Raw genomic sequence first — 15977 nt, 5'->3', positions numbered from 1 at the left:
GGATATACATTTAACATATATTGGATTACTTGCTTTCTAGGGGAGGAGGTGGGAGAAAGGGAGGGAAAAAATTTGGAATACAAGGTTTTGCAAGGGTGAATGTTGAAAACTATTTTTGCATATATTTTGCTTTTAAAAAAAAAAAAGGGAAATGCCTGTGCTATCAAAAAATAAAGGGCAACAATAAATCACAAAAAATAAAATTTCCATTGAGAATTGTTATAGGCTTACATAAAGCTTCCCTACTCAATCCAGATCTCAAAACTGGCTTAGGCAGTTTTACCTTTGTCAACTTTATGTAAGGTTGGGGGAAGAAAGCTCCTTTGCTGATCAAAAACCTGCCTCTATTATCCAATCCACTCTTCCAGTTTAACCTCTTAGAGGCAGATTTAGGGTCTATCCTCACACCATCCTAAACTTCCCAGACTTCCCTAGAAAGAAGATTCAGAATTATGATTGCCATTCATTTAAAGGGACACCCATTTGTTAGAATCCATATATGCATCTGTGAGATATTCATGGCCTATGTGAAAGATACACCAACACATATATGTCTACATGTAATGTCTAAACATATAGACAGGATGTTCAAGGCGGGAGGCATGGATAGATATCTGAGGAATCTTGCCCACCCCTCTCCAAAGGAGACTTCTATTCTTGTCTTTGGGGAACATGGAAACAGAGAAGGATAAAAAGGGACCCTGAGACTGGTCATAAACAAGAATTCTATTTATCTACCTCCCCACTGTTGGTCTATGGGGATGCCTACTTTAAAATAAAAAAGCTATCAGCTTCCCTGGTAGCACTCTCTTAATAGGGAAGGAGACCCAGTTTATACCCACCAGCTTGGTCCCTCCCTTTCCACCAAATGCTGGTTACACAAAAAACCACCACAAACAGTGAAGAGTAAATTTTTTTATATAAACAGACAACAGAGATTAGAGAAATTCTATAGATTAGAATATATCAGGAAATACACAAGTGAATTAGGTAGGCAATCTTGCTCTTTAGACAGAAGTGAGGTGAGATCTTGCTTAAACCAACCCTCAACCTAAACCAAGAAAAAATTCCCCAACGTCTCTAAGAAAGGAGACTCAGAATCAGGAATATATTGAGAAGCCAGCTTTCCCTATATGTCTACAAGAAAACCTTGTTATTTTTCCTGTCTAGAATTGGTCCCTAAAAGAGTCTAGAACCATGATTGTCATCTTTAAAAGAAGGAAGTGAAGAATGCCTCTCTTCAAAACTTTCTGCACCAACTCTACCCCTCACACAGGAAGAAATCATTTTTTCTATCAAGCAGAATAATCTTATGAAAAATGCTCCAGGCTTAGTTGGAAACCCTTCCTATATACTTCTATCCCAAAGCAATGTAGCTTACTACTTTCAATCCCTTTTGTTCATTACCATCCATCCCTACCACTTAACAAACAGTTGCAGAATAAAAGCTAGAGGAGGTGATGCTACTTTTCTGACTAGGTACATCATAAATTCATGTTATTCAACTTCAAGTGGGTCCTCTTTACAGCAAAGCAATCCTTTTATTCCTCTAACTGTGTGTCTCTTTCTCTTCCTCCCCACAGAAGCTATTCCAATTCTTCTCCCCTTTCTTTAAGCCTCCCCATTATCACATTCCCTCAAAAATTTCATCTGAGGGCCTCTTACTTTACTCAGAAAATTAAGGCCATTTTATCTGGGTTCTCTCATTTTCACTCATCTTCATCTCAAAACCTACTTGACATCACTCCCTACTCTCTCATCTTTTTTTCCTAGTCTCTCTAACAACTGTCCTTGCCAAAACCAACCCTCTATATGTTATCTTTGATCCCATCCTCTCTCCCATATTCTCCAACAGATTTGCAATCTTAACCAGCTCACAAACCTCATTTCCTCCCTTCAAACATATCCAGATCTCTATCATCCTTAAAAAAAAAACAAAAAAAAACAAAAAAAAACACAAAACTTCCCTAGATGCTACCATGTCCTCCAGTAACCACCCTCTATCTCACCTACCTTTCTTGGCCAAATGTCTTACCCACATTGCCTCCCCTTCCTCTCCTCTCATTAATTCCTCATCCTAAGTGAAATCGCTCTCTCCAAAGTTACCAATGACCTCTTATTTGCCAAGCCTGATGATCTTTTCTCAGCTTTCAACCTTCCCCACCCCTTTGAAGCATAGGACACTACTGACCAACCTCTCCTCCTCTCCAGGATTTGGTGACATTTCTCTCCCCTGTTACTTCTCCATCTCCTTTCCTGGCTCAGCAGCCATATGATGTGGGCACACACTTGCCTTGTTCCCTTCTTTCTCTGGCTGAACTCCTCTGCTCCCATGCCGAGGATCAATGTACTTATGTATGATGCCTAGTAGTCCTCACTGGACATTTGAACCTGATGTCCCGGAATTGCCTCAACTCAACACATCCAATTCACCTCCAAAATCCATTTCTTTTCCAAACTTTCCTATTTCTGACCAAATCCTCCTGATCTCTTAGGTTTGTAACCTTAGAGTTATACCGGTTAATACGGCTCCTCACTCTCCTGCTATTCACAAATCCAACTAGTTGCCAAAACCTGTTGTGTATCATCCCTTGCATCTCATCTCTTCTTTCTACTCACAAATGTCCATGCTCCAAACAGCTGCCAAAGTGATCTTCCTCCAGCACCCATCTGACTGTCACTCCCCTACCAAACTCCAATGGCTTCCTACGGCCTCCTGACAAGACATAAAGCTCCTCACGGCCTGGTCCTAGCTCTGAGATCTGGCCCCAACACTCCTTCTCCTGAGCATCGCTCATGCCTGGAACGCACTTCCTCCTCCCCTGCTTCTAGACTCTCCTGGCTCCTTCAAGACTCAGCCCAAGCACTACATCTACATGAAGCCTTTCCTGATCCCCCTAACTACTAGTGCCCTCCCTCCTAATCTAACTGGTATTTAACTACTCTGTTTTTATCTTTATATATTTTTTCTGTATACACTTAATGCATGTGGTTACTATCTTTTCCATATGAAGGGATGTTCCTCGAGAGTAGGGATGGTTTCACTTGGTGTGTTTGTGTTCCCAGCACTCCATACAGTGCCTAGAACACACTAGGCACTTAATAAATGCTTGGTGATTGACTAATTGACTCCCTTCTCTTCTTCTACCCCTCTCATCATCACCAATTAACGTCAGGGCAAACAAGTAGAAAGAGAATGTAAAGAATACTTTGCATTTATAAGAATTGTAGCTCATTAGTCAGCCTAGGGAAGTTATAAGTCCTGCCCTAACAGCTCTAGCTCATCCAAGAAGAAGTCTAGGTCGGCCATGCTCAGGGCTGGGTTAGCCACAATCAGACGGAAAAAGTTGGGCCAGGTTCTGTGGGGCTGGTAGCCCACCATCATGGAGCCCTTTTTGACCATGCGTTCTTTCAGCAACGGCGCCACCTGCAGGAGATGTTGGCAGGGCTCAGAATTCAACCTGCTGGGGAGAAGGGGTGCCCCCCGGCGCCTCTCTCCTCCCCATTCTGCCTGTCCCACCCCGCCCCTCCCTACCCAACCACCTTCCTTCACACACCAGAATGCTATGGAGGGTCCAACTGTCATATTCTGGGCCATTTATCTGGGCTCTGTGGCTCTTCTGTGGTTTGCTTTTCTTCCCCAAAGTGATGGGGTGCTTTCCATTAAGTAGGCTGACCTGTTCCTCAATGGCACTACTTCACCTTTCTTCCTCATAGGACCAAAGGATTTACAACTAAAGAGTCATCTAATTCAACCTCTGCCTTTTGCAGTTAAAGATACTGAGGTCAGAAGGTTATATGACTTGTCTTAGATCACGGTAGTAAAAAGCACAGGTAGGATTTGAACCCAGATCGCATGACTCTTTTATACCCCCTCCTTTCCCACCACTGGCTAAATTTTGCATCAGCTCTACTCTTCCCACCACACCTTGTTGTCTCTGACATCTTCTTCTCATTCCCCCCCCTATATATCCAATCAATTAACACAGTAGTTAATATACTAATTAGTGTAATTAATACACTAATAAGTTCTGAGTCTTTCCCCTTCAAAGCTTGAAAACTGTTGAGAATGACAGAATGAACCTCCTTAAGGGCAGTCCTCATATCCCCTTCACCTGGAACAGGGTCAGTGCCATAGTAAGCCCCTAAGAAATGCTTTCTGATTGACTTATTGAAAAGGACATAGATATGAAACAAAAGGACAAATTTATGGCACCAGAACCATGTGCTACAGGAACTGGGAGCAGAAAGAGAGTAGCCTCCAATATTTCAGCTACTTGACTCATCCTTTCTTCTCTATTCTTCTAGCACACCCTGATTCAGGCCCTCACTGCTTTGTACTTGGGATACTGCAATAATACTCAAATTGCTCTCCTCCAATCACATCTCCCCTCAGCCATTTCTGAAGCTATTCTTCTTTAAGGACTTAGTATGGACTTTACTGCTTATTTGGTTAACTGCAAACTCCTTAGCCTAGAAATAAAAATTCTTCCCCTTCCCTTGTATCTAAATGCATCTCCCACTATTCAGTAAAGAATATAAACTATAGTGTGAAAAGAGACTTTACAATCCAGCCTCTTTGTTTTACAGATCTTAAAGACCCAGTGAAGTTAACTATCTAGACAGAGATTACATGGACAGTGAGCAGCAGGTGTAAAATTAAAATCCAGTTTCTGGGACTCCAAAATGGGCTTTTCATTACCACATATGGTCTCTCCACACATGAAATGCTTTGCTTCATCAGATGGCACTCCCTCTCCCTTGACCATATACCACCCTCCTTCCTGACTCTACTCATGCTGACTGGAACATTCTCCCTTTCACCTCTGGCTTTCCAAATTCAACTCATTCTTTCACTTCCAAGTCAAGCCCCACCTTCTCCAAAAAGCCCTCACTAACTCCTCCAGTCCATGTTTCCTTCTCCTTTTTCTTAATTTCTGTAGTTCTCAATCTTGACCATAAAATTGTCTTTTATAGGTTTTGGTTTTTTTTAGCCTAAATTATCAAAGACTATAAACCACTACAGAGCACGAGCTGTCATACAATCATATCCTCCGTAACATTCTGCAGTTTGAGGCCCATCTATTTGAGTATTTCAATAATCTGAAAATCCCCTAGTGTGGGTACCTCCTCTGCCCAATTAGCTCAAAGCCATCTTACAAGTCAGTAGCTGGTCTTTGAGAGCTGCTCTTACTGAAAAATTCATTGTTGAAGGGGAAAAGAGGTGGAGATTGCTTTCCTCTTTCTGTCTGCTTCAATTCTAGTGATGAATTCCCCAAATTTAACTAAGCTGCCCTTCAGTTGACAAAATGCATGTGGGCATCTCTAAATATAGTGGGCACATAATAGTGCTTGGAAGTATTTCTCTTTCTTCTTCTAGTGCAGGGTTTCTTAATCTAGGTTCCAATGACAGATTTCAGGGGGCCAATGAATTTGGATAGGAAAAAAACTACAACTTAATTTTCATTAACCTCTAGCTAAAATTTACTCTTTCCCTCAATCACAAATAAACTATCATTCTGAGAAGGGGTTCAGAAGTTTCTTCATACCTCACCAAAAAAGAGTCTATGCCCCTGAAATATTAACAGCTGGTATAAAAAGAGACAGTATGGTGTCATGGAAAGAGCACAGGCTGTGGGCCAAAAGACTAGGGTTCAAATCCTGACACTACTTTTTACTGTCTGACCTCAGGCATTTTTTCTTCTTCACTCTGACCTTTGAGTCACCTGCCCATAAACAAGGAAGTTGGATAGATTTTTAAGGTCCCTTCTAACTCTAAATCTATTACCTCTTTTCAAATTAACTACTCAGTGGATCTCTTCGATAAAGAGATCTAATTCAGTTTCAATTGATCAAGGATGGACAGAAGCAGCTACACCCAAAGAAAGAACACTGGGAAATGAATATAAACTGTTTGCATTTTTGTTTTTCTTCCCAAGTTATTTATACCTTCTGAATTCAATTCTCCCTGTGCAACAAGAAAACTGTTCGGTTCTGCACACATATATTGTATCTAGGATATACTGTAACCTATTCAACATGTAAAGGATTGCTTGCCATCTGGGGGAGGGGGTGGAGGAAGGGAGGGGAAAAATCGGAACAGAAGTGAGTGCAAGGGATAATGCTGTAAAAAATTACCCTGGCATGGGTTCTGCCAATAAAAAGTTATTTTAAAAAAAATTAACTACTCAGTTCTATAATCTTCAGTTAATTCTACTAATAAATACTTCTTTGTGCTCTTGTCCTCATTTGTCAAATAAAGGGGTTATACAAGACAATGTCTAAACTCTCTTCCATTTCTACCATTCTACAACTCCCTAACAGAATCTCTTACTTCCCACAACTACCACAAAACCTCTAGGAGGTGAAAAGATCAGGTCTTCTTATATTCCTTTTCTAGATGAGGAAATTGTGCTTTGGAGAGATGCAAAGACTTGTGGAGTATTTGGTTCCCAAAGGACTCAAACTTGGGGTTGGAAGAACTAAGGGCACCCTAGTTCTGCTATCTGTTATCTATGGGATTTTGAACTGTAAACTGAGGGGGTTATATTAGATCACTAATTTCTAAATCCTATGAAGCCAGGATTTGGTCAGAGTCTCACAGCCAGCAGGGAGCAGAGCGGATCCCCAACTAGGTCTCCTTCCTCCCAGGCATACTTGTTAGTCCAAATCTGACCCTCCTCTCTGTCTCCTTGTTCTTCAGGTGAATAATCCCCCTGCTGCCCTACCTCACCACACCCCCATCAGACTATAAACTGCCCCTCTAAAAGAACTGGGTCTCCTTTCTCGCCTTAGTTTCCACTAAGGGGTATGTCTCCTCACGGCACATGTCCACATGCTGGGCTTGGCTCAGAACAAGCTGATACAATTCTGTTCATTCTTTTATCTTCATGTATTCCAGGAACAAGCCTTTTTTACTTTCTTTTCGGCTTTTTCAAATAGAAGTCCAAAGAACCAATGAATGGGGGCTTGAGGCTCTTTCTGAAAACCATTACCCCTCCCAAGGACCAAAGATGAATGGTCGACTATGTATTACATATTTCTGACCACCCAGTGGCAGAAGCGAGCTGCCTATACTTCCCCCGCAACTGGAGTCCTAGAGAAGAAATAGGGAAGAAATTGCTGACCACCACCCTCAGCTCTACCCACCTTGGCCAGTTTCATGCAATAATCAGCACTGTCTTTTTGTCCACGAAGGCTGGGGGGCACGTACCAGAAACATACATTTACAAATTCTGGCTGCAAGGGAACAAAGGCAAAGTACAGATTACTGAAACAGGTAGACTGTGGGGAAGCCAATTCACATCTCCCACAGGAAAATGAGTTAGTACAAAAAGAGGGAGAAGAGGAATTATACCTCCATGACCAGTTCAAAGCCCTTCCGCAGCTTCATCTTTTCTACGAGGTACCTACAAAAGAGCAGGGGCCACAGTAGAGTAAGGAAAAGGAAGAAAGGGTGGAATAAACTATGGCCTATAAATGTAATAGAATATAAGAAATGGTGACTATGAAAAGTTCGGAGAATTCTGAAAGAAAGCAGGACCAGGAGAACAATATACACAATGATTATCATAACATAAATGAAAACAACACTAAAAGACATCAAAAGTTAAATAAACCATAATGGTCACTTGGATTAATGAAAAGCAATTCTTTTCTCTTGATTGAGATGTTGTGGAATATGGGTACAGAACACTGAATGTGTAATGTCTGTTGATCTGCATGTTTTTCTCTGTTATAAGAGAGAGTTCAGGGAAGGGGAGACTGAGTTATTGGATTGGGTTATCTATGACATGAAAAACAGAAAAAGTATAAATAACACTTTGAATATCTAAATTTTACATAATTAGGTCCAGCTTGGCACAGTAAACAGAGACTTAGATTCAATTCTCCCTTATGTCAAATATTAAATGAATCAGGGAAATTTACTTTTGTTCTTCTAGGCAACTCTCTAGGGCTATAAGTTGCAGAGAAGATGCTAACCCGCACTGGCAAAAGGAGTTTCTTCATTTGGGAATTTCTGATACCAGTGAAATCATAGGTGCAGACTTCAACCTGAAATTAAATAATAGGTTAATAGAAAAAGAATGAAGAACTGGACCATGGAGAGACAGATAAAGAGGGAAACAAAGATAACAAAGGCTTAAAGAAAGCCAAAAACAAAAACAAAGTGAAATGGAAGAAGAGAAGGAAATAGAAGAGGCAAGGAAGAAAAAAGAAAAATAAGGATACAGAGAACCTGATCGGGCACAGAGCCAGAGAGAGACTTCTTGGAGAATAAGAAGATTCAGAGAGAAAGATGCTCTACAGGGCCAAAGCCTTGGTGTGCTGCCATACCGGGTGAGGGTGAAAGCCCAGTCCACTCGTTGCTCCAAGCCGGATCCCCCAAGAGCCTTCCACATGAGCCACAGCTTTAGGCAATCCACACGGCGGCCACACTGCACAACCTTGTCCCCTGTGTCCAGAGACACATCATAGAACTTGTCTTGCTGAAACAGGTAGGTGGCCTGGGCTCCATGACAGTGCTTTAGCAAGTTCTACAGAGAGGAAAGCCAAAGAATGTCCCCAACACTCAACACCAGTTTCCCCGCCCGGTCTGGGAGATAATCAGGGCCAGCCCCTTCATCCCCATCCTGGTCACTGGAATAGCAGAACCCTGGAGCTGGAAAAAATCTTGGAGACCATCTATCTATGTAATATGATCCCCTCCAGCTAGACCTTGGCCTTCAGAGGTGACCCCCAAATGGTTCAAAGCTAGAGCACACAAGTCAGTGCTGTGGAACAAGAGCTGGACCTGGGACCAGAGAATGGAGTTTAAATCCCAGTTCCTGTTACATGTGTGATAAAGATTCAGTTTCTCTCTCTTTCGGGTGACCTCTAAGATTCTTATAGCTTTAAATCTTATGATCCTGGTTTTTCTCCCAATCTTGGCTTTTTTTGCATAAAAGCAGGAGAATGGGAAACACTTAGAGAAAGTGAGAGGTATCCAATCAAAGGAAATGGAAGAGGACAGGGAATGCCCCAAGGAGGTGAGGGAAACAGAGTACAGCAGTGGGGCTCAAGGGAACCCACCGAAGTATCCCGCAGGAGGAGAGCTGAGCACTGCAGTCCAGTTGCCAGCAGCTTGTGGGGATTCCAGGATACTGAGTCAGCCCTGTGGGGAAAGTAAGGCCAGCATCAGTCTGATTCTCCTATGGCAATCCTCTACCCAAACCATTCCAATTATTTCTTCCTCTTCAGGATTTCTAGGGGCTCCCTTGCTCTCTAACCTTACCCCATATCCTGCCAGTTAGAAAGTACTTCCTTATATCTATCTCCTACCTCAAGACCCCTCAAACATTCCTTTCTCTAACATCTGCCACACCTGATTCCCTTCTTTCACAATTTTTTTAAATAATAGCTTTTTATTTTCAAAATATATGCAAAGAGTTTTCAACATTCACCTTTGCAAAAACTTATGTTCCAAAATTTTCTCCCTTTCCCCAGCCCCCTCCCCTAGATAGCAAGTAATTCAATATATGCTAAACATGTGTCACAATTTCTTTAGTCTTCATTTCTTAATTCTAGACTCAGAATGTTTTAAGTATTTTATTTCCTCTTCTGTTAATATAGGAAACCTATATTTTCATAAATATTCATCCATTTCACTTAGATTGGCAGATGTACTAACATACAATTGGGCAAATAGCTCCTAATTATTCTTTAATTTCCTCTTTATTAGTGATAACTTTTTAATACTGGTAATTTGGTTTTCTTCTTTCCTTTTCCTAATCAAATTAACCAAAGATTTATCTATTTTGTTGTTTCTTTCATAAAACTTAGTTTTATATGTTAGTTCAATAGTGTCTTACTTTCAGTTTTACTAATCTGTTCTTTGATTTTCAGAATTTCTAATATGATATTTAATTAGGGATTTAAAATTTGTTCTTTTTCTAACTTTTTTAATTGCACATCCAACTTACTGGTCTCCTCTTTCTCTATTTTATTAATGTAAGCATCTAGAGATAGAAAATTTCCCCTAAGAATTTTTGGCTGCATCCTTTAAGTTTTTGGCATATTGTCTCATTATTGTTATTTTCTTGAATGAAATTATTGTTTCTATGATTTTTTGTTTGATTAGATTATTTAGTTTCCAATTAATTTTTAGCCTATTTTTCCAGGGCACTTTATTACATCATGATCTAAAAAAGGGTGCATTTAATATTTCTGCCTTTCTGCATTTGATTGTGAGGTATTTATGCTTTAATATATAATCAATTTTTGTCTAATTTCCATGTAACTATGAGAAAAAGGTATATTCCTTTCTATATGCCCATTCAATTTTCTCCAGAGGTCTATCAGATTTAACTTTTCTAAAATTCTATCCACTTCTTTAACTTCTTTCTTGTTTATTATGTGGTTAGATTTATCTAGACTCAGAATGTGAAGAGTGCAGTTCAGATTTTCTTAGCTGCTTCTTCTGCAGTCTACATGTAGTCATTCTAAATCTTTTCCCTTTTCCTCCAACTTCTCCCAAGGCCTTTAATCAATCCTGGATTCACTTCCTCCTCTATAGCAGGACCCAGAGAAGAGAAGAGGAAAAAGAAAACCAGGAAAGAAAGGGCAGAAACAGACACTTGGATAAACAAAGAAAGACAAAAATGCAAATGATGGAGAAACAAGAAAACAAAGAACAGAGGCAGATAACAGGAGAATCACAGCAAGTTTAGGACAGAAACTTCCATGTGGCACACAAATACCAACACCCACACACATACTGAGAAAAAAGGGGCAAAGGGCACCCAAGAAAGGATCCATCAGCACCCCAGCCTCCCCTGGACAGGGGCCCTCTCAGGCATTATGCCAGCACTGGAGAGTCACCCTGTGCCAAGGGATGGACACACACACACACACACACACACACACACACACACACACACACATATATACACACCTACCTCTTAATGCCATCCAGGAGGTGCCGGTGTGTCTGAGAGAGCAGGACACTTCCACCCCAGGCTGCCTGTTGGGAAAGGGAATAAAAGTAGGGGATGCAAAGCTTTCCTTGGAAGCCCACCCCTTCCCCCAGCCAGCTGGCACTGCCCCCAAGAGAAGGCTAAGCACTCACATCCACATGCAGCCACAGCCCATGTTGCTGGCACACATCAGCAATAGCCTCCAGGGGGTCAAAGGCCCCCAGCACGGTGGTACCTGAGGTGGCACTGACAAGGAGTGGGACTGCACCCTGGGGAGGCAGAAGATGGAAGGATAGCATTGGAGGATCTCCTCCTAAAACATTTCTGAAGTCTTCCCAGCCCAGTTCTCCCCTCTATCCCCATCATTTGCTCTACATATCACCACACTCTATGAACTCAGTCACAGACCTAGAAAGAACCTGAGAGATCATGTAATTAATTTATAAACGATGGCATTAAGGCCCAGAAAGATTGAGTACTTTGCTCAAAAGTCATAAAACAAGCTAGACATAAAGCTGATTTTCAAGTCTCTCTCCAGAAGCTTCTTCTTTTTAAAATATATATTTCAATAGCATTTTATTTTTTTAATTACATATAAAGATGGTTTTCCACATTCACTTTTATAAGACTTTAACTTCCATATCCAGAAGTTTCTTAATCTTTGTTCTCTCTGGTATGTACTATATGCACCCTTCAGTCTCTCCTACCATCATGGAAGCTCCCCTTCCCCTGACATTCCCTCCCCCTTCCCACAATCCAGGAGCTTAAGGCTAAGCTCTGTACACATGTGAGCAAGGAGCTGAGAAGTACCACAGTGAGCCAACACAGCAGAAAAGACAAAGAAATGAAGACCTCTGAACAGGCTGCTTCCTCCTTCCCCCACCCCAACCCCCCTTACTTACCTCTGCCTCAGCTTGATTAATTTGTTTTTCCAAGTCCTCTGGGATCATCCTTCCCCTAGAAAGGAAGGCCAAGGTGACAGGAGCTCCAAATCCCAGCATCAGGAGGGAATTCCAAGACTGTCCCTGGGTCCAGCTCATACCTGAGCAGAGCCCTCCCCTCCCCAATCGTTCCCTTCCCCCCCTCACAAACATTCAGCCTGGGGAGCACAGTGACCACTGCTCCCTCTCCCAGGGGCCTCTTCCACTTTCAGACTGCTTAATTATCAGCAAGATTTCATTCCAACAAGCCACAAACTGTCCTTGCACATTTTAGCCACTATTATTGCTCTATCCATTGGGACTGAGTAGAATAAAGACATTTGAAGTAACATAAACTCAGACTCTAAACGTGGTGTGACTACAGCCTAGCCAAGGCAGGCAGACATTCAGAGCTCCCATCCTTTCCTGCAGGGCTGACTGAAGGGCAACAGGACCAGGGATCTAGAGCTAAAAGGTTCTCAAGAGGCCCCTGGAGGCTGAGATGCCTTGTCCAAGGTCAGCCAGGTCACTTCCTCAGAGGAGATTTGACTATGGAGCCCAGAGCTCTTTTCAAGGTACCACACTTTGGGAAGAGAAGGCTCTTCCAGCCTGGCGTGGAGGGAAGAGAGGAATGTCCTGCTTGAATTGGGGGGGACTAGGCTTGATGGCAGTAAAGAAAAGATACGTCAATCTTTTGACAGATTTCACCTGTCATCGGCCTTCACCAGTCGGATGCTGTCTGTGCCCATGCCCAAGAAAGCAGCTCCTTTCTGAATAGAGTAGTGACTCTATGGAAGGAGAGAGATCAAAAGAGAGAATCAAATACAGAGCCAGGGAGGAGAGAAGGGCCCCGGGGTGGCCATATCCAGGCAGAGAGACCCCCTTCCCTCCAGGTCGCCTGAGATTTGGCCAGCCTTGGCTCTTGACAACTAAAGGGAGATGGAGAAGGGCTGAGGACCTCAGCCAAGCTGGCAGGAAATCAGGGATGGGGACCTCCAGCCTCCCACCTCCTGCGTTGTAAAGATAGCCAAGGGTGGCAGGGCCCGAAGTCCCCTTTGTTTGCAGTCAGGATACCGCTGATACCGGGCCAAGTTCAGTGCATACATGTTGGAAATGGAGCCGCCTGTGTGGGGAGCACATGTGTGGGGAAGGATGATAGGCAGATCCCCTGCTGCCTCTTCTCCCTTCCCCCTCAGGAGAGAGCCCCTAGAATGGTTAATAGACTGAAGGGATGGTTTACCAAGACAAGAGTTAAGAAGGACCTCTGCATCCTCCCTTTGCCTGATGTTGGGCCCAACAAGGAGGAATATGAGGACAGACACCTAGCTTTCTGCAGCTTGGTGCTTGGGTATGTGCTAGGTTAAAAGAGTGAAGAAACACTCCCCATCCCCCATCTCCCCCACCCTTCAAGGCCATACCCGGGCAGAAGACCCCATCCCCGCTGCTCCAGCCCACCAGGGCCCGGAGTTTCTTCAGCACCTCTTCCTCCATGAGGACAAACACAGGAGCAATTTCATAAGTGTACCTGGAGAGAGGAGGGGTGAGTGAAGCAAGGACAGGGGTGCTGGTCACCCCTCCCTTCAGAGCACTCAGGGGGTGAAAAGAAAAGAGAGCAGGACAAGGAGAGACCTGAAATCTGACAACCAGAGGACTCTGTAGATCAAGTGGCTTGTTCTGCAGAGGAGAGCACCCAAGCACAGTGCGCAGGTGATGTGCCCTGGGCACCCGTGGCAAGGCTCTCAGCCAGGAACACAGCTCAGATCTGCTGCTTCTGAAAAAACCCAGCACCTTCCAGGAGGATGGAGGAGCAGCAGGAGGAGAGAGGCCGGTGAAGAACAAAGGAAGGAGAGGGGCATGTTGGGAAGGGAGACAGGAAAGAGAAGAGAATCAGAAAGAGAGGCTCCCCTCAGGGATTCTAAGGATGTGTGGGAGAGGGAGAGATCATGGTCCTCTCATCCAGTCAGCCTATTCCCACTCCACTTTTCTGTGGGGGGTTAGGGAGGGCACTTACTGACTGGTGTTGAGGCTCTCCGTGATGATCCGGCCAGCCAAAGCATGAGGGTCCAGCCCTGAGAAGAGCTGGTTGAAGAAGCGAGGATGACCTGCAGTCGAAGAAGAGAGCAGGGAGGCCAGGACTGAACCGGGTTCACAAGCCTAGCTCTCCCCACCTCCTCCCCAAGACCCAGACTCACAGGTCTTCACACTATACTGGATGATGGTCCGACACCGATCAAGGATCTGTTCCTGCTTCTCTCCGTGGCTCCGCAACTCCAAATCGAGCAACTTTTTCAGCTCCTCTGGCTCCTTCCACTCACAAACCTAGGCAAGCAAAGTTGGTGATGGGTATGAAAATAATTAGTCAAAAATACTTTGTTTAGAGTTCAGAAAAAAGTACCATGGAGGAATTCCAAAGAACTTCACAACACTAGAAAATGAGACCCATTTATATGTAAAAGAAAAAGTCACACACACACACACACACACACACACACACACACACACACACTCTTACAAAAGCAATACTGTAGTTGAACATGATAAAAATTTAACTGTTGAGGGGTTGCTGGGCAAGCAAGCTATCAGAATTAGGGAGAATTAACATTTTTTGACAGAATAGAAAAGGCAGCAACATATCTTGTTTTTTTATCCCTTTTTAAAAATAAAACTTTTATCTTATTTTTTCTTAGTTAAATGTAGAAATATTTTTAACATTTGTTTTTTATAGTTTAGTTTCATGTTCCCATTCTCCCCTCCCAACCCACCTCTTTGAGAAGTCAAGTATAAGATTCTACATGTAAAGTCATACAAAACATATTTCTAAGAATATACTTTATGACAAAGGAAGAGGACTCACCTTCTCAGAAGCGTCAGTTCCTTTTCGTATAGCCTCATCCATGATAATGCCAAAGACAGTTTGAAGAAAAGCTTCCCCAGCTGGTAGGTCCCAATCAGGGGAGAGACAGTTGGATTCAGCCATCTGCATCTGCTGAGATCTGAAAGTTAGAAATGACACCTCACCTGGTCTGGGAATCTCCACAGGCCTGAAGGAGCTGAGCCTCCCTTTGCCTTATGAAACTACTGAGTCAGCCAAGGGAAACCCAAGTGTTCTAAAGAACACCTAGAAATAGTGAGACTTAAGGGGAAAAAAAAAAAAAAGAAATGAGGAAGATAGAAAGCACTCTCCTTACTAAATTTCAATCAGATTTAGGGGAAGGAGAGCTCTACCTTCCCAGTCAGCTGTCAGTTCAATGTTCACAGAGCTGAAGAACGAGAAGCAATGAGAGTCTCCAATCTTTATTTGGAGCAATGGACAGTAGATACAACAGAGAAACTAGAGGTATAGGTAAGTCATGTGGTTGTGACATCACCTCTGATGACCATTGGGCCAAATAGAATTTAGTAGTCTGATATGGGGGAAGGGGAGAAAGTTAGAGAAGGATTGCAGGGTGAGAGATAATAAGTCTTTTAGAATAAACATTAGCCCAAAAGCTATAACTTGAAAAAGAGAAGAGCAGGGTCCAAGTTAAAGGCTTATGTATAAGCTCTATTTACTATGGGGGTGGAAGGGAGAGGAGAGGGCCAGGGAAAGGGGGAATTCACATAGAATCAAAGGGATTTGGTTGTAGATAATTAAAACTTGAGGCAGGAGCAGCAGGGAATCTCCCTGAGCTGAAGATTTCCCTCAGCTTGACTCAAAGAAGGACAGTAGTTTCATTTTAATTTTAATGTGAAGATTTTGAGAGAATCTTATCTCCCAACCATAAAAAAGGAGGTATAAAAGCATCTGAGGTAAATCAGGGGCCCCAGAGAAAATAGCTGAGAGGAAATGGTAATTCTGGACTTCCTTGCATCTACTCACACTGGATCCAAGTGACCAGAGAAGTTCTAGAACTGATCTGGTTTCCCCCATATCAGGAATAAGCAGAGATTATATCCAATAAATACTAAACTTTTTTTTGTGTAATGAGGGTTGATCAGAGGATGACTTCTGTACACTTGCTGAGAATACTTTGGAACAGAAGAGGCATACTTCTACTTATAACAACAACATTCAGCTTGTCCCTGACACAACAGGCCCTTATTAAATTCTTGCTGATTGACT

The 15977-nt window shown here is 42.8% G+C and overlaps 1 protein-coding gene across 3 annotated transcripts; it reads right to left on the bottom strand.

Annotated features, from left to right (window-relative positions):
• Positions 1 to 900: 900 nt before the first annotated feature.
• On the bottom strand, positions 901 to 14886 carry CSAD (cysteine sulfinic acid decarboxylase). Of its 3 annotated transcripts, XM_052000699.1 has the most exons (14): positions 14730 to 14884; positions 14068 to 14194; positions 13887 to 13977; positions 13294 to 13400; positions 12883 to 12998; positions 12584 to 12663; positions 11858 to 11912; positions 11108 to 11224; positions 10938 to 11002; positions 9073 to 9154; positions 8338 to 8537; positions 7358 to 7409; positions 7150 to 7239; positions 901 to 3427 (listed from the first exon to the last, which is right to left on the bottom strand). In XM_052000699.1, the coding sequence occupies exons 1-14, from the start codon at positions 14856 to 14858 to the stop codon at positions 3254 to 3256; spliced, it is 1485 nt and encodes a 494-aa protein (XP_051856659.1). In that variant the 5' UTR covers positions 14859 to 14884; the 3' UTR covers positions 901 to 3253. The 3 variants fall into 3 exon arrangements, 2 of the variants coding, with proteins under 2 accessions (XP_051856659.1, XP_051856660.1); XM_052000700.1 differs by lacking the exons at positions 14068 to 14194; positions 14730 to 14884 and adding an exon at positions 13505 to 13663 and having other exon boundaries at positions 13887 to 13972; XR_007954220.1 differs by lacking the exon at positions 7358 to 7409 and having other exon boundaries at positions 3329 to 3427; positions 14730 to 14886.
• Between the last annotated feature and the right edge of the window lie 1091 nt (positions 14887 to 15977).

The sequence above is a fragment of the Antechinus flavipes genome, chromosome 5 (genome assembly GCF_016432865.1).
Source record: "Antechinus flavipes isolate AdamAnt ecotype Samford, QLD, Australia chromosome 5, AdamAnt_v2, whole genome shotgun sequence".
In the NCBI taxonomy this organism is placed as follows: Eukaryota; Metazoa; Chordata; class Mammalia; order Dasyuromorphia; family Dasyuridae; genus Antechinus; species Antechinus flavipes.
Note: the sequence above shows the minus strand (reverse complement) of the source record. Positions and strands in the feature narration are given on the sequence as shown.

What these genes read in the sequence shown, in the direction of transcription:
- CSAD (XM_052000699.1), bottom strand. Translation starts at nt 14,858, where the DNA reads ATGCAGATGGCTGAATCCAACTGTCTCTCCCCTGATTGGGACCTACCA. An exon ending in CTGGTGAAGGCCGATGACAG is followed by an intron (nt 11,913 to 12,583) that starts GTGAAATCTGTC and finishes CTTCCTTTCTAG; the next exon opens with GGGAAGGATGATCCCAGAGG. An exon ending in TCCTCCTGCGGGATACTTCG is followed by an intron (nt 8,538 to 9,072) that starts GTGGGTTCCCTT and finishes TCCTCTCTGTAG; the next exon opens with AACTTGCTAAAGCACTGTCA.